This window comes from Alosa sapidissima, chromosome 20 (assembly GCF_018492685.1).
Source record: "Alosa sapidissima isolate fAloSap1 chromosome 20, fAloSap1.pri, whole genome shotgun sequence".
Taxonomy (NCBI): domain Eukaryota; kingdom Metazoa; phylum Chordata; class Actinopteri; order Clupeiformes; family Clupeidae; genus Alosa; species Alosa sapidissima.
Window position 1 is genome coordinate 30030116 of NC_055976.1, and position 27345 is coordinate 30057460.

The following is a 27345-nucleotide window of genomic DNA, read 5'->3' on the forward strand; positions in this document are numbered from 1 at the left end:
TAATGCATGTGTAGCACCCCTCTACTCTACTTAATAATAAATTGCACTTTAAAGTAAAAGGAGGTGCTTCTATGAGTTACTGTTAAGTTTAGGCCAGTTCTAGGTTCGGCATTAAGGGGGGAGTAAATTGACAAGGACACCAGTATGTAAAATGTTATAAATAAATAATGCAGGTTTATTAAATGCAAGAATATCTTTTCTCTATGAGAAAAGAAGAGGAAATACTAGTAAATAGAAAATAAATAGTAAATAAATACAAAACCCTATAAAATAATAAAAGAGCTCTTAAAAATTCAAAGTATCAAATCAATAGTAAAAAACTCAAATGTCCAAAAGAAAAGAAATACCCGGGTAAGGTGGTGTGAGTGTACAATGTCAGTGTATGTGTGAAGGCTTATCTGTATCCAGGGAACAGATCCAAGGGGTTGGTTATCCAGTATGAAAGGGCAGTTCAAGGGGTTGGTTATCCAGTATGAAAGGGCAGTTCAAGGGGTTGGTTATCCAGTATGAAAGGGTAGAACAGTTCAATCGATCCAAGGGGACTGACTCGCCATCCAGTGTTCCAGTGTACATAAAAAACCAATCTGCATACAGCAGTTTGAGAATACAATTAAGGATATATATTCAATATCAAAGTCGTAAGATATCATTAAATTCCAATTGAACTACAATTCCAGTTCAATTAAGTCCTATTAACTTAGCTAGGCACAAACTACGACGTTAGCGTCGCTGGTAATGAGAGAGAAGAGGTGCCGTTCTCACTCACACACACACACAGTCTACTACTGTGCGCGCTCCTCTAAACATTCTAATATTAACGTCTCCTATCTCTTAGGAGTTCGTTACTACCAACGATCATATATTTAAAAATCATGTAATTCAATATATTCATTAACAACTTCTCTATTACTCAAAAACATACTTAAAGACAATATTATTACAATAGCAGCACTTAAAAGAACAATAAAGTAAAAGCATCTCCGATTGGTTTTTAATTAGTTAGCTCAGTTTTCTAGCATGCTAATCATCCTATTGGCTTGAATGCACTATCAGCTAACGGTGCTAGTCACTCGCTAGCAGAATGCTAGCGAAGTATTTTAACTCACCGGAGTTCGAGGTTCAAACAACACAGGTCTTCAACAATCAGTAGAAAAATAGGTATAAGGAAAGGTAAGATGATTCAATACGATCAATAGATTTAGAAAAAGTTAGATTAGAGTTAGCTAAAGTTAGTATTCATTTTCTTAAGAGGATTATCAGTAACGTCTAATCAATATCATTCAAGTGGAGTCTCGAGAGTGAAAAAACAAACCCGTCACCTAGGAGATGACTATACCACAATAAAAGTATTTTAGAATACCTGCACTTTCAAGCAGACCAAAAAAGAAATACATATAATCATGTAAACTCAGCTTCTTGCTATTTATTCATATTTATTCTATTTATATATTAAAATATTTATTGAACTCAAACTGTTCTAAAACTTGGTTATGGTCTTAGTAACCAAACTTTAAGGTGGGTTACACATGGTTTAAGAATGACTATTTCATACGGTCTCGCAAACAGCCTCCTTCAAATGCGCCGTTGAATGCCAAAATACCGATGCATTTATTTGACATATCGCGCTTTGCGCCGTTAAAGGGAATGCCAGATGTTATTCTCATTGGTTTAACCCTTAGAACCCTAAGCTGTTTTAGGGTGTTTTCACTACCTTTATTCATAAGGATTTATTCTGGTCATTGTAAGTGCCACACACACATATTGTTGTTGTTTATTATTGCTATTCTCCTTATTATATTTTGACCAACATTCTAATCTATTCCCTGTTACATTTTAATTATTATGTTGTTTTTGTATTTGTGTGTTGCTTTGGACAAAGGCGTCTGCAAAATCCAATAACCATAACCATGTCAAGACACCAAAGGATCATATTCATACAGGGCCTCACTTATAAAGGTTGCTAAGCACAAACAAAATGTGCACATTTCTACTCACCCTTTCATCCTGTTAACCTAATGATTCTGACCCCGCTAGATATGGAGAAGTTTCAGTCAAAGTAATATTACTATCCATAGTAGGCTGATGTGGGCCTACCCACGATACTGTTACAAGAATGCCTTCTAGCTATTTAATTAGACGCATCTTCCCCAAGAATAGTGTGCAAGGCCCTCCTCTGCCGATTAATTCGGGAGGTACCATTTACTAAGTAATAATCCTAGTGTGAAAGTTGGTCAGAGGCTATAGTGCTGACCTGGACCACTATACTCACCTGGACAGAACATCTTACCGAAGCTACAGAGGGTTCAGGGTGTGCTAAGATTAGCTGTCTAATCCCAGACTACTAATAAAAATCAGTGACCCACCACAATACAATAGTCAGTTCTCCTGGTAGCATGCCTACACTTTCACTGATTAGCCCCCACGGCACCAGAGACTAATCCTAGCCGTTCCCCATGGCACATCTTAAACCTGAGGGATATCTTAAGAAATGCTAGAAAACTATGCAGGTCAAAGCTTAACAATTTATTTGTCAGGTAGGCTATAAGTTACTCATCCAATACATTTTAGAAGTACATCTAAATGAATAATGTGAAAGTTACGAAAACAGGTTAAAGGAACATGTAGGGAACCATATGAAACAATCAGAGAATGAACATACCAGCTCAGAGGATGATGGCTACACACCAGAGTGGTGTGGGAGATTCTGACTACAGAATGGCTCCTAGAACAACATGTTAACCTCCCTTAAATAGGCTACCCAGTTTGTGATTGGTTACATTGATATGGATCACATGGTTGGAGGTCAGCTGATTTGGGATCACATGGTTGGAGGTCAGCTGTTTTGGGGGTCACATGAGGAGTACTTTGATGAGACTTGAGACCATTGTTGTAGTGAGAGTGAATCAATCAAGACATGACAAGGTATACATTTGATTACATTTCCTGTCCCTATAGTTAACTGCTTCTGTGGACATGTGACAGTAGGCCCACAATAGGCCCACACTTAGTACCACTTAGTAGTTGATCAAGAGTCCATATATAATTGAGAGGATTATCATCAGCCTGCTAATTAGGATCCTTACAGAAGGGTGTGTGGAGTAAATGTGATGTGGGGCTCACGCCCACCAAAATGAACTTTACCTTGGGGTATCCCCCCTCCCCTTCCTTTGTCTCTTATTGGCTGGTGCATCATGAGAGCATGCATGTTTAACTGATCAATCATTTCCGGAAGATGCAGTTCGGTTGTCACATCGAATTATATGTATTTTTTATTATTTTCAACAACAAAACACAACGTAGAGTAGAATAATAGGGACCAAATACTCCCATTACACATTATACATAATATATTCATTACAGATACATTATACAGTACATAATATATCATTACATAAGACAAGCATTACATGACAGAAAAATCAGATTGAAGTGATTAAACAAAAATTAATATTGCAATGCCAAATGTCTGGGAAGGTTACTTCATTATATCATTGAACTACCACACAAGTTCCATACAAATATATTACAGAATCACAAGATGCATGCTTAAATTATCTAGTTCTTTAATGAGTATCATCAACCCATCCAATAAACGTATGAAAGTAAGATACTTGTCTATGAACTCCACACTCGCACTTTGGCTATGTTTACACGTGGTTGGCTATGTTTACACGCGGTTGGCTATGTTTACACGCGGTCGGCTATTTTCATAAACAGAAAGCAAAATAACGTAACTGTCTGCACAGCCCTTGCCACCAACTGCTGCTCATCATTAGAAGTTTGGACATTGAAGGCACATTTACACTACATGCTCCACCAAACACTATCTTAGAAGGCAGGATTTTTCTTCAGTTTCGGACACACAGACAAAAATCATGAACAAAGTGAAAAGAAAAATTAAAATGTATATTGCCTTACAATTCTAATAGGAAGGTCATTTCAGTAGGTATTATATATCACAATATCAATGGGTCAATATCATAATACCTTTTAACTACCAAATTACATAATAATGTGTTACATGATCAAATTATCTTCAGTCATTAAGAACCTTTTGAAACACTACCACCCTCCCCAGCAGGAGACTGAGGAAAGTTAGGTACAGGTCTATCTCAGGTGAATCTGGGGCTAGACCTCTTTCCCTCATGACCTTTTGTGTCTCTTTGTACATCTCCTCAGTGAAGTAACTTCCCCCATTTATCCTCACCATCGTGTCTATTTTATTCACCAACTGCACAACTTGACTCCGGTCATTGCTTTTGTTGTTGAATGCATGGTATCGTCCACCACAGCTGTTTATGATTTTCTTCAGGTCCTCGCTGCCTAATTGCACATATTGATCAATAGTCTGACCCTCCAGTTGATCACCACGAGTGAACAGGACGATCATGTACTTTTCAGCCCTTTCCCCAAAGATCTCCTGTAGGGCCTTAACTGCATTCTGCTCTTCTGGAGTGAATCTCCCAATCTGAATTACCAGCAGGAACACATGGGGCCCTGGACATGAGTACTTAATGCATTTCACTATCTCATTTTTAATTATCTCTGGTTTTTTTTGTGTGTCTATAATACCAGGTGTGTCAATCACTTCAATTTCTCTCTGACCAATAACACTTGCTCTCGAACAAGTTCCTGTGACTGAGTTTGCAGAAACATCTGATTTAAATGCTGTCCTCCCCAGGATGGTGTTTCCCACAGCACTCTTCCCCACTCCAGTCTTCCCAATCAGCACGATTCTGAGAGGTTGACCTAAAAACAAAATAGTATATCATATCAACACATATTCTGTGTAAGGTATTGCTAAACTGCTTGTTGCATACATTTTTTAATATTTGTGGAGCAGCAAATATTTCATATTCTTGACATCATATGAATAATCTACAACGACATACTGACAACCTCATTACATATTATTTTGACAAATGTGTTGGTCCCTGCAAAAAAGAATCAATCTTAATACATCATCAAAATAATCAAAGAATAGCGAACTGATACCTTCAGGGATAGATTGTTTGGGACCCATCTTCTCTCCGTGTCAGATGAATATCTGTGCAGAAATGAAATGGACCTGTTGCTGTGCTGGTCCTTTAATAGAATCACAGAGTCGTGGAATGGTCCGCCTACTCCCTCAACAGTATAAACTCCTGCAGTGTATGGCAGACAGTGCTCTTGTTCGTCAGAGCTGCAGTCTGTTCTTTAGAACACACTTAGGACAGCATAATGTCATCCGGTAAGTTTACATTGCAGATTATGGTGTTATCATCTTTCATGATTAATCATATAATTTGGAGAGCTAAATTTATCAGTAAATTTAGAGTTTTGTCTCATTCAAGAAAGCTAACAATCATCCTGTTCCTCTATTGTGTGTGTTCTTGTCAGTGTGTCATGAGTCTTCATAAGACATACAGTACATGTAAGATGATGAGTTGAATTAAGTTGTTAAGTTGACTTGTGACTTCACTATAGCTTTCTTATAACACTTTATTTCAATTTAACTAAAATCTTATTTAAAAAATAAATTGACTGTTTGAATTATTGAATTGAATTATTGTCAAAAGAAACCCAATCTTTTTTTTTTTTCAGAAAAGCCACAATTTAATCCGCATGAATCTGAGAGTGAGAAGTTCATCATAGTCGTGTTGGGCAGTGAGTGGAGAGATGGAAGTGACCGTTTCCACAGTGCACCAGATCAATGTCAGTCAATCCAAATCGACAACACTCTGATCATCAGCACCCCAGATGCCTCTAACTTCAGTGACGCAGACATCTTGGACCTCATGGCCCTGTCCCACCCTGGCCCTCATGTCTACCTGCTGGAGGGGGGCAGGAACACACAGGCCCAATTGCTAAAGTGGCAGAAGATTCTTGGAGATGACATCACTAGCAACATCATTTACATCACAAATATAATTCATTTTGCAAGTTTGTTTAATAAATTCATAACTAAGGACAGCACACAGACGAATATGAGAAGATGTGAAGAAATCTATGACACACAGATTAATTCTAAACACAGTTTTGGGAAAATGCTAAAAAGGAGAGCAGAAAAGTTGAGTCAACGTCTGAGTTTTCCCAGGCCTGGTCCAGGTACGTCTGTCTGTGGTTTCTTCCGATCAAAGTTTTTATTTTACCGCCATTATTGTACAGTACTCGTAGTAGTAAATAAGACATAATTATGTTACAGTGATGTATCCTACTAACCTATAACATTATTTTATGTAAAACAAACATGCATGCTGCTGTATGCAGTTGCACTGGTATACAGGCAGCTATTTACCAGTGACATACTAGAAAACAATTTACAGGAGTCATCGGACTACTGAAACATTTGACCCCTGGAGGGTCATTGCAAGATATGTTGTGTATATATTTTGTGTATATCCAGAGAATTTGTACCCAATTTACTAAACTGTGCACACATTTTACTATATAGTGCGCTCATTTTACAAAACTGCTCTCAATTTTGTAAATTGTGTGCACATTTGACTAGATTGTGAACAGAATTTACTAAATTGTGCACATGTTTCGCTAAATAGTAATTTTTGCAAAATGAGCACACAATTTTGTAAAATGCGTGCAAGATATAGTAAAATGAGTGCACATCATTTAGAAAATAGTCTCTCACAGTGGGTATGGCCTACTTAGCTAAGGACATTCTAGGACAGACCGCAAAACATTTAGTCAGTTTAAAGTATAATTTACCAATGATATAAGAAGGCTTTGGTAAACCCTGTCCTGGTCATCATGTTTTCAATGTTAATTTGTTCCCCCGTTTGGAATAATGATCTGATTTAAAATAAGAAGTGGCAGCCCAAGATTGGGTCTCATAGTATAAAACTTTATTGAGAGCTCAGACATTTCTCTGTGCAGGTGACCAGGAGTGGAGCCCACAGCTGAGACTGGTGCTGCTGGGAGAGTACGGCTCTGGGAAGAGCTGCAGTGGGAACACCATCCTGGGAGAGAAGGTTTTCAGATCAAAGACCAGCGCCCAGCCCATCACAACTGAATGCAAGATAGAATCAAAGGTTTTGTTTGGAACAGAGGTGCAAGTCATCGACACTCCAGACTTATTTAATGATGGGTGTCGTCAGCAGCGCAATGTTGAGGAATGCAGGGGGCTGTGTGAGGGGTGTGTGTGTGTGTACCTGCTGGTCATTCAGATTGGCCGCTTCACTGAGGGAGAGAAAACATTTTTAGAGAAGATAGAGACAGCACTGCCCAGAGTAAGGGACAGAGCCACCATCCTCTTCACACATGGGGATGATCTGGAACACCAACCTATTGATGAGTATGTCAAAAACACCAACCAACACCTCCAGCAGCTCATCAGAGAGTGTGGTAACAGATATCAGGTGTTCAACAACAAGGACAAGAAGGAGGGAGATCAGCAGGTGAGAGAGCTCATGGGGAAGATGGCTACACTGGTGCAGAAGATCTACAGAGTTGGAATCTTCCCAGATTATGAACCAGGGAGGTCCGCTTGTGTTATTGCATAATTGCTGTGATCATGTTAACTATTCAATTCATGGATTTTGTTGCAGTCAATATAAAATTTAGTTGCATGTTACTCAGCTTAGTTTTAGTAAATCCTATATTGTGCTCATTGTGTTATTGTGGTAAAGGATACTGAATGTTTTACAAACCATTTACATTTTACAATCCACACTGAATGTGTGTCTGTGTTAAAATCACATTTTGTAATTGTTTTATTGTGGATTCCAAGGGCACTTTATCCCAAAATGCTTCAAAGGGCTTTAACTTTGGATAAAATGTCAGCTAAATAAATCAAATAACATGTGTAGAGGTTAAGTCTTCATTTAAAGCCCTGAGGGGATGCACATAGACAGGTACCTAATTGATGCTCTCATAGCCACTTGTGTTACTTGTGTCTAGTGAAATAAAGGTCAAACGTGGTGTGCCATTTGTGTTATTTATTGCTCACCATAATTTTCAATCACCAATAATCTATACAGTGTCCATGCATCCACAAATTGGTCATTATTGCACAACTACAAAAAGTATTGACAACCTGATGTGGCCGACCACAGCGAAGCTGTCAAAAACCTATGTGTGCTCCCCCTCCGTTAAGCAACACTTGTCACCTGCATATCAGTTCCCCCCTTTACTTCCTCTATGTCCAAGGTCGGCAGCCATCTTGGTAACACTTTGGGCAGTTATCGGGCAGCTATTTCCCTATTCAAGTGAATGGGGAGGCATACAGGAAGGGGTGGGGTGTGTGTAGACCACTGCCATGTTGGCATTACAAACTCACCCTATGCATTTCTATGGAGGATTATTTGAGTATTGTGTCTCCTCGTTAGAAAGTCTCTGTTCTATTGCTTTGTTTCCAAGGTAGGCTATAATAAAGTGACACCTAGTGGACCAATTAGACATTTCCAAAATGAGACCAAATTGCTCCTAAAACATGAAAATTGTTCTGATGTTAAACATCAAACAACAACACCATTTTTTTCTCATTCCTTATTTTATGAACAAGTGAAAGTAGTCCGGCAGCCAAATGCTATAACTTAGGTGAACCTGGTTTTGTCGGTTAAACTTTTTTTTTGGTGTTTCTTGTTCTCAATAACATTAGAGAGGGTGCCCGGTGATATCCCTTGGGCAATTCTCGATATTAAGCCTTTCTTGTCCAATATGTTGAATATAAGGTGAGGCACTACAGGTGAATAGGGTAAAATAATTAACTTGCAGATATCACTATGAAACTTCCCCAGTTGATTACTTTAATTAATATGGGGGGGAATGTATTACAACAAGTAATCTGTAATTTAATGTTTAAATATGCAAATTAGGCATCATCTAATTAAGTATGTGCTGATTTGCATAAACTTTAAAAAAAATTGAACATGGGATGAAGTCAGGTTAAAAATTACTTCATTGTATTAACATATTAGATGAAAAGTCTTTTACACAGAGAATTTTGGATATCTCTTTTAGTTAATTCTGTAAATCAGAAAATACTGCCAATAGCCTTAAAAAAATATTTTAGCCATGTTTTTAGGAATAAAATGCCATATAAAACAGGCTAGGAATAATATATCAACAAACCCCTCTGTGTAAGCCTTCTAAATATAGTTAGGTATATGACTGGGATGTTTGGTGTGTGTATGTGCTTCTGAAGTGCAGATTTCATTCTCAGAGTGGGAGAGGAAACTAATCCACCCATGGGTGCTAACAACTCTCTCTAGCACGTCTCTTAGGTGTGGAGACTTTCTAATGAGGAGACACAGCACTCAAAACATCCTCCATAGAAATGCATGGGGTTAGTTTGTAACGCAGTTGTCTACACATATCCCGCCCCTTCTGCAGCAAAAAGGACTTTTACATTGTGCCAATCATGTGGTGTGTTGTGGATACATTATGCCAATCATGTGTGAATACATCATGCCAATCATATTGTGATCTCACTGCTGGAGCAAGGTTGGAGTCTTGTGCATGCCGAAATAGATGCCTGATAAGTGCCCAAAAAGCATTACAATGGCCGCTGAGTGGAGGGACTTGCATAAAAGATATGTAAATGACTACTGTTAGCCTCTTTTAGCTGATTTCTAAAGTGTCTGTTGTACTGTTCTAATTTGTATAAAATATACATTTATTTTTATTCTTTATTGCAGTAGTAGTCTATGCTCAGAGCCTAAACTCGTCTTTCAAAAAGAGAATATTAATTTTTAAGTATTGAAGTATTTGGAACTGGAAACGGAATACTTCAGTTGGAAATTCAACTGCCATTTGAAGAAAGATTCATTGATTACTGAGCGCAACCAGTCTACCAGAAAATGTCAAACTCGCACCAGACTACATTTTGGAGATGGATCAGATGTGGCTGCAAGAGTGAAAATCCTTGTAGCCCTAACATATGCAGTTGGCAGGTTAATGTTGTGCCTTGCACCATGTTCTGGGCATGTTTTAGGGTAGGAGGAGCCAGAACGGGGCAATTATCAGAACTATAGAGCCTATATGACTTCATCCAATGTTCAGATTTTTCACACACACACAAATCACAGAACATTGTGCAAATCACTCAAAAAATGCATTCTTGCTTCTAGAGCTGAAAAGGGAATCAATACTACAGGGTCAGGTTATGCCACCAGAGCTTCACAACATACAGTACTGTCAGATTTGGAGAAATGACTACAGTGTATCCAGACTATTCAGAAGTGTTCAGATCATGAAAACACATATAGGGGTGTGTAGACCATTTAGACCCACATAGGGGTGTGTAGACCATTCAGACCCACATAGGGGTGTGTAGACCATTCAGACCCATATAGGTGTCTAGACCATTCAGACCCATATAGGTGTCTAGACCATTCAGAGCCACATTATCGTCTCTGGAGAATTCAGAACCAAATGATAAGTACTGTATTCTTCCCCTGGGCATATGCTCCTGGACACACAAGCTGATGCCAATCCCAGCACTCACAGGTTGGGTCTAGCAGCGCTGTGCGTCCTAATGAATATAGTGACATGTTGTGTAATGTGTCCTTTATCATTTATTACAGTTGTTGAGAAAAGAGAGCAATAAATGTGTGAGGCCAAGCAGAACTCTTTGTAATTCTTCAGTCGACTTTTGAACTGTTTAATCGTCCTCCACTACAGTCAAGTTCACACAAACTATGTTTTTTTTCCCCACAAAAACTCAGGTGAGAAGTGACAAAGGAAATGACAGTCAGTATGTGGTGACGTGTGTAAGGCTAGCTGATTCTGAACGGTGTGGAAGGCTAGCTGATTCTGAACGGTGTGGAAGGCTAGCTGATTCTGAACGGTGTGTAAGGCTAGCTGATTCTGAACGGGAGATCCATGGAAAGGTCTTTTGAATTCAAAATGCAACTAGAGGAAAAAACGCTGGTAATTGATCCAGGATATCCGAGGTATGGGTGCATAAGAGGACACATGTAACTCCTCTCCTAGTTACTCTCCATTGGCTCCCTATAGTAGCCAGAATTCAATTTAAATCTCTCACTTTGGCCTATAGGACACTGACTGGTTCTGCTCCTAGTTATTTTAATTCAATAATCAAGGTGTACATCCCCAACCGCCCACTGCAGTCTTCTGATGAGCATCTGTTATGTCGACCAGTCAGAAACACTAGGTCGGAGTTGCCCAGTCAGTGCTCTCCGTTGCTGTGGTAGCGCTTCTCATGCGTTATGGCTTGTATGATATTGTTTCATTTCCATTAGGCCGTTGATTAATTTGACATTATTATTTATTATTGATATTCTACTTAATGTAGTCTGTCATTGTTTTTTATATTATTGATTGAATGGACATTATTGTTTTTTATTGCTTTTTCCCTCATTTTCATTACTTATTTTTAGTGCTGTCAAACGATTAAAATTTTTAATCGCTGAATTCCTACAGTGGGCATCGCTTTCAAATGACCACTTCATTCGCGCATTACGCGGCGTGAAGCTGCGTGAAGCTTTAGTACCACTTTTAGCCACCGTGCGTCGCTCTGCCACTGTACATCGCTCTGCCTGCCGTCTCTTCTGAAAAAGCAGGATCTACCATTAAACATAATTGTTGCCGAGAGTAATCCCAGCCTACGAATTCAATAACAAAATAAATCATGCATAATTAAACATTACCTCGATTTAGACTACTTGGGTATGGCTTAAGGCTTGACTACACGGTGATAACGAAAATCGAAATCGAAATTTGCTGTCTACATTATTGTCAGTGTTGGGGTTAACGCAACTACGCAAATCAAAACAGTGGTGTGATAATTGAGCCAGTAGAGAAATAACTGTTCAGAATTAATCTGTAGCCTTGGGTAGGCTTCTGCAGAAAACAATGTTGTTGCCGATTTAATACTATCTGGCGACGTTTTTAACAGGCTACACAATAGAGGCTTAGACAACTATGACCCACGTTTTGGTTTCGTAAATTAATTTGCCCTACTTCTTGACTGCAATGTAGTCAATTGACTGCTTGACATGTCATTTTTATTTTTCTGTACAATAAACAAATACATCTGCTTTATGCCGCAGAATTACATTCATATTTGGCTGACTTCTGCAGACGCGCAAAAAAACACTGCCACTTCCCTTCCCATATTCCACCGATCTCACATCAGACACCAGATCAGCTTGTATTGTTTATTTTATTTTATGAAGCCTATACAGTAGATCACAATTACAAAAAGTACTTCATACTTTCGTTAAAACGAATAGCAATTTGCAACTTGACAAAACACTGGATTATCGTAGACACAGGAGAAAACGTGTACATCCACTGGTCCGTGGGGAGATCACATGCCAGTTGCCTCTCCCTTCAGTTCTATGACTCTGTTGATGACTTTGTCCAAATGGTCGATGTATTTATTGTTCGTTCGGCTGTGAGTTTGTTTCGCCAAAAAAACTCTATTGCCGATATCAATGTGTCTTTGTTCATGGGTTTGGCGTCACAGCAAATATATTGTTTCATTTCAGCCCACACTAACTCGATAGGGTTCAGATCTGGCGACCTAAAAACAGAAACACATGGACATGTCAGTAAAGTGTTAGCCGGATTCTGAATATGTGTTCATCAATTTTATTATTTTAGGTTATTAAAATAACTTACTCCGCCGGTGTTGGTACCCAGTTGATCCCCTCTCTCTGAATGCAGGTCTTGACACTTTTAGCTGTGTGTTTCGGATCGTTGTCTGACAAAATCAAACAGGACAAATTAGTGTTACTCATTCAACAAACATCAGTAGCCTAATCATCACCACGTTGATTTTACTATAGGCTCATGCAAAAAAAAAAACAGAACAATAGCCTACCTTGGAAGAATCTGTGTGTAGACATAGGGAATTGCTCCCTTAAATATGGACCAGCAACTGTTTCGATGATCTCTTCCTTGTAGAATTGTTGATCCATAATACCTGAGGATTAAATAATATGTAATCACATTGTAACGATTTATTTTGCATAGGCATTATCTTCTTTATTCTAACCCTTGGCCTGTCCACTTCATCACTCACCTTCAAAAATGACAAGCGGGCCCGGTCCACAGCGAGATATCCCACCCCAAACATGCAGTTTGACGGGGTGTTTAACTCTTGGTTTTACATTGCCTGTGTAGCTCGACTTTCTCCAACAGCGCAATGCAAAACGCTCCAGTGCCATCGGTGAAGAGAACATCGTCAAACTTTTCGCCAGCAGCCTTCCATTCTTGAACTTGGATTAGACGCAAGTGTTTGTTTTTGTCCCGGGTCATTGGAACGAATCTGTAAGCATAATATATCAAAATGTTACTGTACTGTAAGAAGGCTATATTTGCCAGATTATCACAGATGGATAATAGCCTAAAGAGACGAGTTATTGTTAGGCCTACCTCGGCTTCCCAAATGTCCAGCCAAGAATCCGGACTGCCTTTCTCATTGAGGTAAAACCGATTGATATGTTGTGTCTTCTTTGGAGAAGCTCTTTCACTTTTCTTGATGATAGTTCATCGTCTGTGCTGATGATGGAGTTTATTATTTCCCTCACCTGACTGAAATAGACATACATAGGTTGGTAAAGCAATTGTTGTTGTTTTGATTAACATGTCAAAGGTATAGGAGTAACTTGAGTTTAAGAATAAAAAAGTAAATGTACCATGTCACTTTACGCGGCTTTGGTTTCTTCTTTTCCACAACAGCACGTCGGCAATGACGCCGTATAGTCCGCAACGATGGTCTTATTCCAATCATGGCTAGTTGTTTGGCGATAGAACTAGTCGGACAGCCTTTTTTCCGCAGGGTCCTGATGCGCTCACTGACTTCTGCGTTGACGACAACCATCTCTGAACTGTGTAAATGGGCTATGCATTGGGTGTCTAACCAGGCCTTTTTATCAGGCCATCAAGCCTCAGGCCCCTCCTCCTCCTGGACAATAGGCCAGAGGTGGAAAGGTGGAAAGGTGAGTTGTTGGGGGCAGGGCACCCACACCCACACCCACACACACCATGACACAGAGCATTTCCAATTCAAACGGGAAAGCACTGCTCATTGCAAAATGCAGAATGCAGAACCTTTAAAGGTAAACAGGCCTATAACTTGACTAAAACCGTCCAAAACTTGAGGCACATCTGTTATTATCTGAACAGTCTCATGTCCCCATTTTGCGAATGCGAGGACGATATGAGCCTGTTGCATTTTGTTAGATGTCCAAGTCACGCATAATGTTTCAAAACCACTGGTTCGTAATCACAATAATTTAACGCACGACAGTTGGATACTTTATCGTGTTCCCATGCATACATTTGGTGAGTAGCATAGAGATTGTTAAAAACAATAAAGTATGGCTTTGGGACTTTGGGACATCGGAAACGTATATTCTAAATATTGTAGACTACCGTAGGAGATGCTGACTTGCAAAGGCCTTGGGATAACACGATCTCCACTATCATCAGTCAATGCCTTTTGAGAATGGGCTAGCCTACATTAAGAACAAGCATATTTCTGGTCGATTTAAGAAGGGCTTTCAATCGTACGTCCCCATGCACATAATAGAAACGCACTCGCTCAGAGAGCACAGACCTCCGCCAAGGCACCTCAATTATTGTATTATTATTATTTAAATCTAAGTTATTTAATTATTGTGTGAATGTAGGCTATTGAGTAGATATTTTTTGTATTTCGTGTTTTTCAGTAGTGTCCACAAATCGTGCATAACGTGTAATTAACGTGATTAACACCTGTGTATGACTGTCCATTCTATGGCAAGGCTATTAACACCTGTCCCTGAGTCTGTATGGGCAAGCAATTACCGGGTGTGCTCTAAACTTATCATAAAATAAGCACCTGCACCCGGAGCGGTGCTTATGAGCCTGTTTACACTTGCTTTAAATACTGTAAATAGGTGTAAACAATCACCAAGAAGCAGGGGCGCAGGAGATACTTTGAAAGTGGGGGACCAAATTGTGAACACGAACCCATAGTGAGATCAGATTTCCAGATATCGGATCACCACCTCTGGCCCACGACCATCATATTTTAAACTTGCCAGAATATTAAGATAATACCATATACTGGATGAATATATTGTACAATGCTGTAAAATATTGGCCTTTATAATCAACTTTGTTCCAACAGCATTCAAACAAAGCCTTTATAAAAGTGAAAAATACTGTTGCTTTTGCTTTTACTGTCTGCTCACTTGTGCCATCTACCGGTTGTTTGGGTTGTTGCAGCGTCTCACTGGAAAAATACAAATTAAAGTCGCGTGATACCGCGTGATCCCACGCGCGGACCGCGAGTGAAGCTGGCCAAGTCGAAGCACTGCCCACTGTATAGTTAATCACGATTAATCACTATGATATTTTATCATATGATTAAAATTCTATTATTTTGCATTTCTGAACTTTCCAGGAGTCCATATTAACAATAAAGCAATTATTGTGTATCTTGATTGGGATTCAAATGAAAGCAAAGCAAGTTACTTTATTAACTGAACTTTAAGACGTAGATCTATTTGATTATTTCAAATCAAATTTCAAAAGATGTGCAGCAGACCTGAGGCAACACAATATATTCTTCAGAAATATAGCTGATATAAACTGAAATAAATGCTACCGCATAAGTGCATACACAAAATGTAGGCCTACACACATTATAAAGGGCATAACAAACAGAAAATATTATATTCATACTATATTCATTATCTTTGAGTTTAGTTGAAAATAAGGAACTTTTCAACATGAGTGCATTGCCATTTTATAGGCCTACAGTCTATGGTGCACCGTCACTTGCCATACCAACGCCGAAGTTTTTAACAGGCAAACACTGGATGAACAATGGATTTTATGGAGCAGCGTCGACCAAATATAACTGAATCGTGATTTACACGGCGGCAAAGTGCGATGCTGGTGTGCGGAGTTGTATTGAAAAGAATGGAATCTAATGTAAATGAATGTTGAAAGCCGAGTGCATCGCAAATAGTAGCAGCTAGCAGCCAAAGAGGAATATTGATAACAGAACAAGTGACGGTGAAAAAATCTTTGGCGGCACACAACTAAAGCATCAGCCTAGGCTACAACTCTTTGGCTTGTAAACCCAACCAAGTGTGTGCAGCATGCCTTTACGTAGCCTACTAACGGTGCATCATCATAAAGATACATTTAATCTGCATCACGCCACATTTTAGCGGAAAACAAGTTAACATTATATTATTGATTCTAATGGGAAAGACTAGTTATTAATTCACAGGACATTCAATCATTTTACTAACACGGCAGTTATGAAGAATTATGTTTATGTAACTTCTCATGTCGAAACTATGTACATTACCAACCTAATTCGTTTGCAATACCCCATGTATTGTACAAATTTAGCATGTAGCTACACTTAATAACATATCCCATGCAAAACGGTTAGCTTGCTAGCTAGCTAACTGTGGAACTTCAGTATAACATAGCCAATTATCTCACCTAGTTGTAGGAAATAGGCTACGTTCATATTACAAGCGATAGAATGAATGTGTGACTTGTTTAGTTGATGTTATGACATGTAAAGTTAAGCTTGCTGAACTTAATTATAGTCAGCCACAGGCAGTTTGACTGTGCCTGCCTGCCTATCGATACATTCGTGACACTCCTGTTTGTAAACTGGAAAGAGCAAAACATAGGAACATGGTCACATTAATCCCATAAACACACAGATAACTCTTACACCAACCTTATTTTGTGCCTTTTATTCACGTTTGTTTCAAGATTTAGTAAGTTTACTATAAGCCCTTTTCACTCCCTACTTTGATGCAGCACAGGTTTCCCCTAAAAGGGGGCGTGTACGTGCAGCACATACAACGTTACATTCCATTCATCAGTGCGTATTGTTGCAACAGCATGTGAAAAAACTACAAAGTTTGTTATACAAAAAAGAATGTTAATCTTGCGATAAACAAAATTGACGCCGTTAAAACAGGTGTAACACTCCATAATAAGGTGCCATAACAAATAGCAAACTAGAATTGCGGTTCCGAGGAACTGCAAGAGTGGGTTTGATCAGTGGCATGGAACTCGGCCTCATCCAAGGATTCCAACGGTACCTCATTTATGAAAATCGGGCACACGGATCAAAAGTTATCTGCATTAACGCAACATCCAATAAGCTAAAACGCATAAATAACATGGTTGCTATGCTGGTTGCTATGGTGGTCGCTAGGTTGACATTACAGGGGTGGTTTCTAGGTTGTTGCTAGGGTAATTAGTTAGTTGCTAGTAAGCCATCTTAAGCTGACTGCATTAAGTGATTATTTTAAGAGATACATTTTCAAACCAGAACTGTGTATAGGTCATAGTTAAAAACGTATCAGAATCTCAGAAATAATCACGTAATGCAGCCAGTTTAAGATTTTTTAGGAGGTCAGATTTTTTAAAGGCAATCAAATTTCTGCTAACTCTCTTCTGGCTGCGGTTAAAGGCCAGCGCCTCCTACATGAACCCACCCCCTCCTCCCAACCCCTATCAAATTGTAATGATATCACAATTATTATTTTTATACTATATTGCTATACATGCACTTCAAAACAGTCAATGTTTAAAGTGCTAAGATTGTTCACAAAAGTTTGTGAAAGCGTGCACATCAGAGTACTGCTTTACTAATGTAAAATATAATTAGGCCTACACTAGTTTGATTGTTTTTGCATTGTTGCATGATGCTTGCATGAGAAATACTTCTCAAAACAACAGCAACTAGATGTACCGCATAGCGGTACAAAATATGACCGCCGCTCAGTCCTGGACATCCGTTCCGCGAAAATAAATCACACTTCAATTTGTCTCCATATTTTACTCCATCCCCCACTCTTGAAACTTTTGTGTATGCTTGTTTGGCATGCCTGAGTGTGTGTGTGCGGCTGCACAGAAAGTAGCCTACTGGTGCTGAAAAGGTGAATAGATTGTAGAATAGCCAAAGAAGATGTAGCATTGTTATAAAACCTTTAAAATCTCTAAGCAATCACAAGTAGGGCAGTTCATCACAGTTCATCCATTGCAACTGGATTGATGAAAGGTCACTTACACCTGTAGGCTACATTGTATTTGGGAAAAGCAAAAGGTATCAGCATAATGTTATTATGACCGCCGCGCAGCGAAGCGGCGGTCATATAGGTTTAGTGAGATTTTTTTTTTTTTCTTCTTTTTTTTTTTTTTTTTTTTTTTTCTTTTTTCTTTTTCGCATGCCCAAATTTCCGTCAATGATTCCCGGGACACTGAAAGACCGGGGTACATGAAACTTGGTGGACATGTAACCCCACATGGATAGCATGGAACCATCGTTTTTCGTTTTGATCTGTAGCCCCCCCGCTGAATTGGACCCCCCGAAAGGAGGGTAGGGCAGACACAGTTTTCTGTGAATATCTCGAAAACCGTAGGGTTTAGGAGGACCATTTTTTTTTTGTATGTTGATCTCAAGGGGCCATGTCAACCCATTCCATAACCACTCATTTCATGTATAGCGCCACCTAGTTAAACACAAAAAAGTAAAAATGAGGTGGTGTAATTGAAGGTATCTGTGACCTAACATAGTCAAAACTGCACGAAATTGGAAGTGTAGGATCATTGTGACACCCTCTGTATGCACGCCAAGTTTTGTGGAATTCCGTTCATGGGGGGCCACACAATAAATTAATTTATGTTACTATACACCAACTGGCCTGTAGGTGGCCGGAGACAGTTTTCTGTGAATATCTCGAGAACCGTAGGGCCTAGGAGGTCCACCTTTTTTTTGTATGTTGGTCTTAAGGGGGCATGTCAACCCATCCCATTACCACTTATTTCATGTATAGCGCCACCTAGTTAAAAATTAAAAAGCAAAAAATTAGGTGTTTTCATCTCAATATCTCTGGCTGACAAGGTCAAAACTGCACGAAATTAAAAGTGTAGGATCATTATGACACCCTCTGAATGCATGCCAAGTTTTGTGTACTTTCGTTCATGGGGGGCCTTACAATAAAATAATTTATGTGTACATTTAGTGACGTACACCAACAAGGATTCCCGGGACACTGAAAGACCGGGGTACACAAAACTTGGTGGGCATGTACCCCCACATGGATAGCATGGAACCGTCATTTTTTGTTTTCATCTGCAGCCCCCCCGCTGGACTGGACCCCCCGAAAGGAGGGTAGGGCAGACACAGTTCTCTGTGAATCTTTTATGGTATGTTGGTCTCAAGGGCCCACATCAACCTGGCTCATAATCACTCATTTGTGATTTGCCCCCCCCCCGGTAAAAAATGAAAATCAGTAGGATTAAAAGAAAGCCAAAATAAATATTCATCATCATCATCATGGCTGCATTTTCAGTATTGGCGAGAAGTAGTCGTTTGTCCACTAGATGGCGCATCGTTGCAGTGAGACGTAATTTTGTTGGAAGTTAAAAGTGGGTTGGAAAAAACAATGGACGCTTCATACAAGGACTGTAATTTACCGCAGCGAACATCTAATAAGGATAGGACGATGTTCACATGAAGTGTAATTCCCATTTCTTCTTGAAGCCGAAATAAATCTGAGGATGTTTATCGGACATGCTTGGTTTTTACTGCAGGTACGTTAATCTTGTAATATCAATAAGGACCTAGGTAATGTTACCGTTAGCGTTGGTTGAGTGATGGAGGCATTTGATTTATTGCATTTGTAGAAAACTATAAATGCGGTTATACCAAGCAAATGTATAGCAGCACTGTTTGTATCTTTCGACTGTCATTTATTGCACGTGCTACAAAATCATTCTGTGCAATGGAAGATTTACCAACGTTACACCGGTCTGATACAGTTTTGCCTATACATGCGTGAGACTGAGACGCCTGTTTATTTTGTTTTAAGTGCGTGCAGGGTGTGAGAGGGGAATCGATGTGCTTTGATTACAGCTTGGTAGTTGTAGTCTGTGAAATTAAAAAGCACGTGTGTGTAAAGTATCCAAACAATGACACCTTCATTTCATTATGGCTGCTTTAGCAAAACACCTTAAGCTACTGTGTAGTGGGTCCCATTTAGAAGTGGCTACTTCATTCGCGCTTTCCTTGACTCATGGAGCTGCGTGAATGTTATTACAACTTTTCGCCACGATATGACAGTTTAAGTCCGCTTGATACTGTAAGGCGTAAGCCATTGGTTTCCAAAGGAGATTTTATTTGTGTCGCCAGCATAGCCTATTGACAATTTATGTTGTAAATAGGCCTACCTTATAATCCTACCTGTAGCTTAGGGAAGCTAACAGCTTTCTATTAGGATCTAGTTTGTTAGTTACCGTTTTGTCATAACTCCCTGATGCATTTTTGCATTTAGAATAGCCAGAGCGTGTATATCTTAATCGGAAAATTAAACAATATCGGGTGCCTATTTGGACATGTCAGTTATTTGCACCACTGGTTAGATGTAAAACAGCATGTTCTCAGAGTATTATAATCATTGTTATGTAAAAAAACTAATCAATGATACATTTTTATAATTAATATGTAATGGCAAACGAGTAATCTCACCAGTTCACTGTAGTCTCAGCCAGCTGCATACTGTATTATAAATCATTGTTAAGTAAAAAAAAACTAAATCAGTGATAACTTTTTTTTGTAAATAAAAGTCTGACAAGAAAACATGTTGCTTCCTGAATCAATATAGTCCATGCAGTCATGTAGCACTCTGAACAATGATGATGCCAAGGTCACTTGTTACACAGTAGTAGTTCTTGTCTTATTTTCTTTATTAGGTAGTAAGACGAATGAGCCAAGTGCATGACAGAACATCCAGGCCTAGAACCTGTGTGTCTAAACCCATACAGTCTGCAAAATATCTACAACATTTACAAATATGATTACGGACCTGTTAGGCACAGAACAGAAGAAGAGTAAGTTACTTTGGCTGTAATAAGCTTTTACTAAACAAAACAAAAGCATTATTCTTATGTAATTTGTATGCATGTAAACATTGATGACAATAGTGCATAGCTTCTTCCATAGAGTATGAACCTTTGAGGTAATATTTGAAGAGTTTGGTTTCAAAACGCTATATCTCCATTTTTAAAAACATTAAAAAGTCATGTTATTCAATTGTGTATTTCAGATAATATCAATCAACTTGCTGTTTTGCTGTTTTGATTGAGTAAAGGTAAATCAATTAATGCCCAATTACAGTTCTACTGAAATTACTTGCAAAACAAATTGTAAAAAAATAATAATTATTTATCAAAGTTCTTTAAAATGGTCGATGTAGCGTTTTGGAACCAAACTCTTCATTTGAAAACAGTTGAACAGAGAACTGTGCCTTTTCCCTTCAGGCGTTTGAGGCATCTTGCCTATCGCAGCTTTGTAAGCTGGTGCTGGGGTTACTTAGGACCTAGTTGTCGGGTCATCATCCCGTCATGTGTGGTGCAGCGGATACGGCAGCAGTTCCCGTCTAGTGATTACATAGGCTTCAGACCACCTATTGATTGAAGCGGGAGACGTGACGGGCAACCAGCTCAGCCTTTGGAGTTTTCGGGAATTCTGCTGAGAGGTCTGGAGGGATGAGGATGGTCTTCAATTCCTCTGCAAAAGATGTAGGGTCCTCAAAAACTTCCTGCATGAGCAACCTCATGAGTTCACATACATAGTCTGGAAGATATAGCATTCAAATCCAATAAATGTCTGTACAACAATCAGCCACAACAATTGTGGCTGTATTTAAAGAAAATCTTTAACAAACTTACTGAAGGTTGGATTTGTTTTCACGGGCTTCACAATGCCTTCCCCCCCTCTTCGCCTTTGGAAAAACAACCTTGAAAACGGCCTGTCCTGTAGATGTTGTGGCTTGCTCCCGCATAGCATTTTCATTGTGGTGCATTGCTGCTAGATACAACCTATGGTAACAACACAGCAAAATGATTAAATACATAGAATGACTGACAGTCATCTCAATCAGTCACTTTTAAAATAATGACATTGTGTATTACCTGCACAACATTCCCATGAAGGGGAAAACTACATTCTTTGGTGCAAAACGTGCTACGGCTGTGGAAGGACTCTAGTGATGAGGTCTGGTGATGGTGGCTGAGTTTCTCTACATCCTTCAGGACTCTCTTGTTGAGCAGTATTTTCTCAGCTTTGTGAAGTGCAACTGATCCTTCAGTAAAATAAGAACACGTGGTGAAATATCAACCCCCCTGCATCACAACAAAAGACTGGAAAAATGTAATACTTGATTTTCTGAGTAAAGATAATTTGGCACATACCAGGTTGTAACCATTTGGTCCCTTGAGACGTGGTCGGGATGCAGACATTTGGGGAAAAGGGGGTCTTCATGAACATGAACATTTTGTAGGTGGTTTAGCAGTGATGTCCATTTTGCCACCTTTTCTGGTCCAGTGCTTGATGACGTGGCACACCAGTAGACATGGTTTTTGATGCTCTGTAGCCACTTCTTCAGAACATCACAGTCTTCATTGTGCGAAGCTTTCTCAAGTTTCTTGGACAAACCTGTTTACCACACACACTGATTATACGATCTGTTAATTGCTAACTTCAAAGTTTAGGATATGAATTAGGAAAACACTTTACCTTTCTCAAAGTGCCAAACGTCATAGAACTGAGTTACGCTGCGTTCCCTCAGAAATTTCTGGATCTGTGGATGACGGTCTGTCACAATGTAATCCACCTTCAATCCATTCGACTACAGATGATCTAGGCATCTTTTCAGTCCTTCCTTCTCCATATGATAGCTGCCACCTACTTCATTGCTCTGGTAGTGAATGGTCATTACAAACAAAAAACATTAGACAAAATCACACACTTTTAAGATTCAAATCCAAAGAGAGAAACATACCTGAACAAGTTGGATGTCCATAATGGTGTTGCTCTCCAGATTCATTAGAGTGTAGCTGCCAAACTTTGCGGAGTGCCCTAAAAAAATGTATTACAGAGTGTGTAAAGCTTTTCAGCACACCATCAAGGGATGTCATATGATTCAGAATGCAAACTAATAATTTAGTTGCCAGACTATTTCAAATTTCTACAAACCTGGAGAATCAGCCCTCATGTCTCCTCCTACTGCAACCACCCCACCAAGGTGCAATTGATGCTGGAAATGACTCTGCTGATCCATCTTCCACTTATGAACAATAGCCGGTTCCATGTAATTCATTGCATGCCTTCTGAAGGTGTCATACTGAAATATCTGGAGTTGCATGGCCTTGCACAGCTTTAAAGAAAAGACAAATAAGAGGCGTTTTAGACCAGTTTAGTTCATCACTAGAAAGATTCACATGTTTGAAATGGTAAAATGCTTACCTTTTCCAGTTGGATGAAGGAGGTCCCTGTAAAGTAGGTAGCCGCAGAAAGTTGTAGGTTGCCGACAGGGGTACTTCCAACCATGGGCTGACTCTCCCACTCTCTGAAGTAACTGCAGTGTGGACATCGCTGAGTGAAAGCCACATAGGTTCCCATCCTTCGTCGTTGGAGATTACAGCCCTTCTTACACACTGGACAGTTTTCAAACAGCTGTTTGAGGCAACTTTCAAAAACAATATACTTTTCCTCATCATGTGTGGACTGTGTCTCAAACCTAACAGATTAGAAACACAACATAATATTAGCTTTTAAATATGTTTTCTAGAATAATAGCAATGTTGTACCGCTGGTAACCATATACTGAAAACAGTAGCCAATACTGCTTTTAGTACAGCCAATACTAAACAGTAGCCAATGCTAAAAACTTGAGATGTCTCTGTAAGTACAGAATCTCCAGGGTTGTAAGTCGAGTCCAGAGGCTCCTTATGAAATTCATTTGAGGAGTCGCTCTCCTCCTCGTCCTCCAACTCAAGCCGTGGTCTCTTGCTAGGTCGACAGCCTGGGCCCTTTATTGGTGTAGACGCCAGTGGTGAGTCTATACCAGAAATTATTCCAGTGCCTACACTGAGAAGAGGCAGCTTTGTCTGGATACCTACGAATAATATAGACAAATCTTATTAGAAAATAAAAAAATAATTCAGCTGATGATTTTGTCCTGGGTACTGAAGATATAATACAGAGTAGACCTTGGTTAACAACTACATCACACAATACCTTTGCTTCTCATGTGTGCCGTTTTCAGCGATCCCATGGACAACTGTGTGCCGACTGAAGTCGTCTTCAATGGCGCACTTTGTACTCCCACAGAATGCATTCCCACGATGTTACTTGTCTGGGTTCCCGCCGAAATAAGCTGAGGAGAGTCGGTCTGACATCCGACATGCTGGAAGGGGCTATATGGGGCACTGGAGTCCTGTAATTATAACACCAAAATCTGTTACGAAAATAATTTTATACAACCTAACAGTTAACATCTGAAACAAAAACTATAACCATTCAACAATGGTCGGTAAAGTTGGGGGAATAGAGTTAAAAATAAACTCTAGCCAACAGGTACGTGTAGGCTCTGCCTTTGGCAAAGCATACAAGGGAGACGTCCCTTCACAACAAAGAAAACACCTTCTACCCATTGCTAACCGAAACTTTACTTGCTGAGAAACGCGAAATCGAACTGTTCTAGACTGACTGTGAAATCATCTGATGAGCGCTGTCCCATTTACTCCCAGCAAAAGTACGAGGTTACGTCACCTCGTACCGGAACTAAAATAAAGCAACGGCTGAAATTCACATCGAGGCGTTTCTGGGCAGCTCAGTAGTCTGTCTTTGCGATATTCATTTACTCCCCCCTAGTGGTTACTTTTGATATTGTGTCTTTGCCGACCATTTACATACACAAAAAGCTATGTAATCCACGATAGGACAAGGAAAAAACGAAAAAGCATAATAGCACCCCTTTAAAAGAAGCCTGAGCAACAGATCAGTGCTCAGTCCTCATCCTGCTTGACTTATCAGCAGCCTTTGGTACGGTTAGCTAACCTGACTCTCGCCAGATGAATTTCGTTCCGCCTAGCTCCACTCACATCCATCTGGGATCGCTTCCGTTGAGAGTGATTTCAGCAAAAGATTGTATGGTAGAGCCAATCAGGACGCAGGGCGGGAGTTTCATAGATGTGACGTAGCGTAGAAGCGACTGTGAGACTGTTCTCAGTGTCACGGGTTGGCTTCGATGTGAGTGGTTGAAGTAGCATGTCAATAGATGACGGACAAGTGGCTTATTCAATCACATGCAAGGATTTTTGATAAGGCCCAGCCTTCTGAAGCACCACTCCAATGGATCGATCCCAGATGGATGAGTGGAGCTAGGCGGAACGAAATTCATCTGGCGAGAGTCAGGTTAACGGCCACTGTATTCCTTCTCTCCATACTCTCAAACATGGGCATCTCTGGCTCAACACTTTACTGCTTTGAATCCTAACTCACAGGACACTGGTTAAATGTGCCAGCAGCCAGACCAACGGAAACCTTGTCTTAGCTGAATTACTGAAGCTAAGCAGGTGTGGGCCTGGTTCAGGGGCGGAGTGGCAATCGGGACGGTCGGGAGTTTTCCCGGTGGGCCGGCCGAGGTGCGGGTCGGCCCATAGAGCTTTTAACGCGGCCGTGCATGTACAGTGGGCAGTGCTTCGACTTGGCCAGCTTCACTCACGGACCGCGCGTGGGATCACGCGGTATCACGCGACTTTAATTTGTATTTTTCCAGTGAGACGCTGCAACAACCCAAAACAACCGGTAGATGGCTCAAGTGAGCAGGGTGTCTCGTAAAAAGAAATGGAGCCTGGAAAACCCTACACAGACTTCACTACAGACTTTAGCAGACTGGTTTAGAAATAATTTAATAGCCAGAAATATGCCTGCCCTGCCCTAATAAAGAAATATTTGGTTAACTGCGAGTGAATCCCGTTTGCAGCCGTAGAAGAAACGCAGGACAAAGTGCAACGATGATAGACAGACATCATTTGGACAAAATATAGAGCATATTAACCTCCGTTGCTCAGCCAAATGCCTTCCTGTTACGTCCTGTTATCACGGAGTTACAGGCGATAAACGATTTTTGATGGTCACAAGTTTACTTCATTAGCGTTTTTTTTTTTATTATTATTAAAGAGTGTTTTTCATTTAAAGGTTTGACTTTGTGCTTATTCAGTAGAGCATTTAGTGCTCTCCCCAATCCCAGACGTTCACATTGCAAGTTTGTTTGTAATGGATGCAACCGTGAGATAGGCTATGCGTTTGACGGCAATGAGTTAACAGACATGAACCAAGACATATAGCCCAGCAGCAATCTAGGGACTGTTCGTTATTTATTGAAGGGGCCACCGGAGGAATTTTGAGTGCTTCAGTTGCAAGTTGCATGACCCTCTCTTGCCTGCTAGAAATTGTTCAATGACCCTCCGACAGAATTGTTAAAAAAGACATGACTCTCCCCTGCCAATTGTCGCTGTTTGAGATGTTTGAGATTTGAGATGTCTTCAAATCATCGTTTTCCTTGCTTGAAGGCGAACTTAGAGTGATGTTAACCTATTTAAATTCAAAATACAAAATCATGATTTTTTTTAATTTTTTTCTTCTTCAACCTTCCTTTCCAATTCTCTGACTTTAGTGGCCATTTCGAAAAGGGTTGATGTATAGCACTTGCCGTTTTGTTTCATCAGAGCTTGCACTTTCTCCATAAGTTTGATGACCTGTTCACTGTCTTTGCTTCTGTTGTTGAGTGCATGGTATCTTCCACCACAGAGGTCAATAAGTGACTTAAGTTCTGAGCCTGCCTTTTTGAAAAAATCCTCAACACTCATGTCATCTGCCTCAAGGTCATCTCCTCTGGTGAGCACAACAATAGCAAAATCGCTAATATCTGCACCAAATATCTGTTTGATCAGGTGAACAGCCTCCTTTTCTTGTCTGGTGAAGCGGCCCACTGCCACCACTATGAAGAACACATGGGGCCCAGGAGCCAGCATAGTCACACAATTCCCAGTATCAACAAGTGTTACACTGATCACACACCATGCCTGTTTCCTGAGAGCAATGTCTGGTCACTGATGTCGCACTGGCCTGGGCTACAAACGCTTTCTTGCCGAAGATGGTATTTGCAGTTGAACTCTTGCCAACTCCAGTCTTGCCCACCAGAACAATGCGCACTGCATGAACAACAAAGAATTACTTAGATAAATGTATGCATCTCTTAACAGACCGAATATTGGAAAACATGTTCAGTAAAAACAAAACAGTTCACCCATAATTATTAAGAGTTCCTGACTGTCCTGGTTCAGCTCAGCAGCTCTGTGTCGTCTGGTGCAGTTCAACACCAGCTCATGTTTATCAGTAGAAAGTTGTGGTCATCGTAAGCCCACCCATGTGCTGTCAGATGTGAATGGTGATTGGACAAACTGAGCTGATATCTGAGTTTGGCTCCCCATTGGACAAAGAATGAGTCCCTCTTTTCATAACTCACCACTTGGCTTGGGCTTCTCACTTCACAGTCAACC

General features: G+C 40.0%; 1 protein-coding gene and 4 long non-coding RNA genes across 5 annotated transcripts; 1 reads left to right on the plus strand and 4 right to left on the minus strand.

Moving 5' to 3' along the window:
* LOC121695070 lies at positions 1-1477 on the minus strand. Its single transcript, XR_006025995.1, has 2 exons — positions 1107-1477; positions 1-584 (listed from the first exon to the last, which is right to left on the minus strand). It is a non-coding gene; the product is annotated as an uncharacterized LOC121695070 (long non-coding RNA).
* On the plus strand, positions 864-7366 carry LOC121695073. The gene is made up of 3 exons (XR_006025998.1): positions 864-874; positions 1213-1218; positions 7107-7366. It is a non-coding gene; the product is annotated as an uncharacterized LOC121695073 (long non-coding RNA).
* On the minus strand, positions 3978-5069 carry zgc:113625 (uncharacterized protein LOC553227 homolog). Its single transcript, XM_042075592.1, has 2 exons — positions 4996-5069; positions 3978-4749 (listed from the first exon to the last, which is right to left on the minus strand). The coding sequence occupies exons 1-2, from the start codon at positions 5021-5023 to the stop codon at positions 4037-4039; spliced, it is 741 nt and encodes a 246-aa protein (XP_041931526.1). The 5' UTR covers positions 5024-5069; the 3' UTR covers positions 3978-4036.
* A 14329-nt stretch (positions 7367-21695) lies between the features above and the next one.
* Positions 21696-22206, minus strand: LOC121695072. The gene is made up of 3 exons (XR_006025997.1): positions 22189-22206; positions 21910-22079; positions 21696-21816 (listed from the first exon to the last, which is right to left on the minus strand). It is a non-coding gene; the product is annotated as an uncharacterized LOC121695072 (long non-coding RNA).
* Positions 22207-22210: 4 nt separating this feature from the next.
* LOC121695071 lies at positions 22211-23095 on the minus strand. Its single transcript, XR_006025996.1, has 4 exons — positions 22973-23095; positions 22779-22855; positions 22514-22694; positions 22211-22432 (listed from the first exon to the last, which is right to left on the minus strand). It is a non-coding gene; the product is annotated as an uncharacterized LOC121695071 (long non-coding RNA).
* Between the last annotated feature and the right edge of the window lie 4250 nt (positions 23096-27345).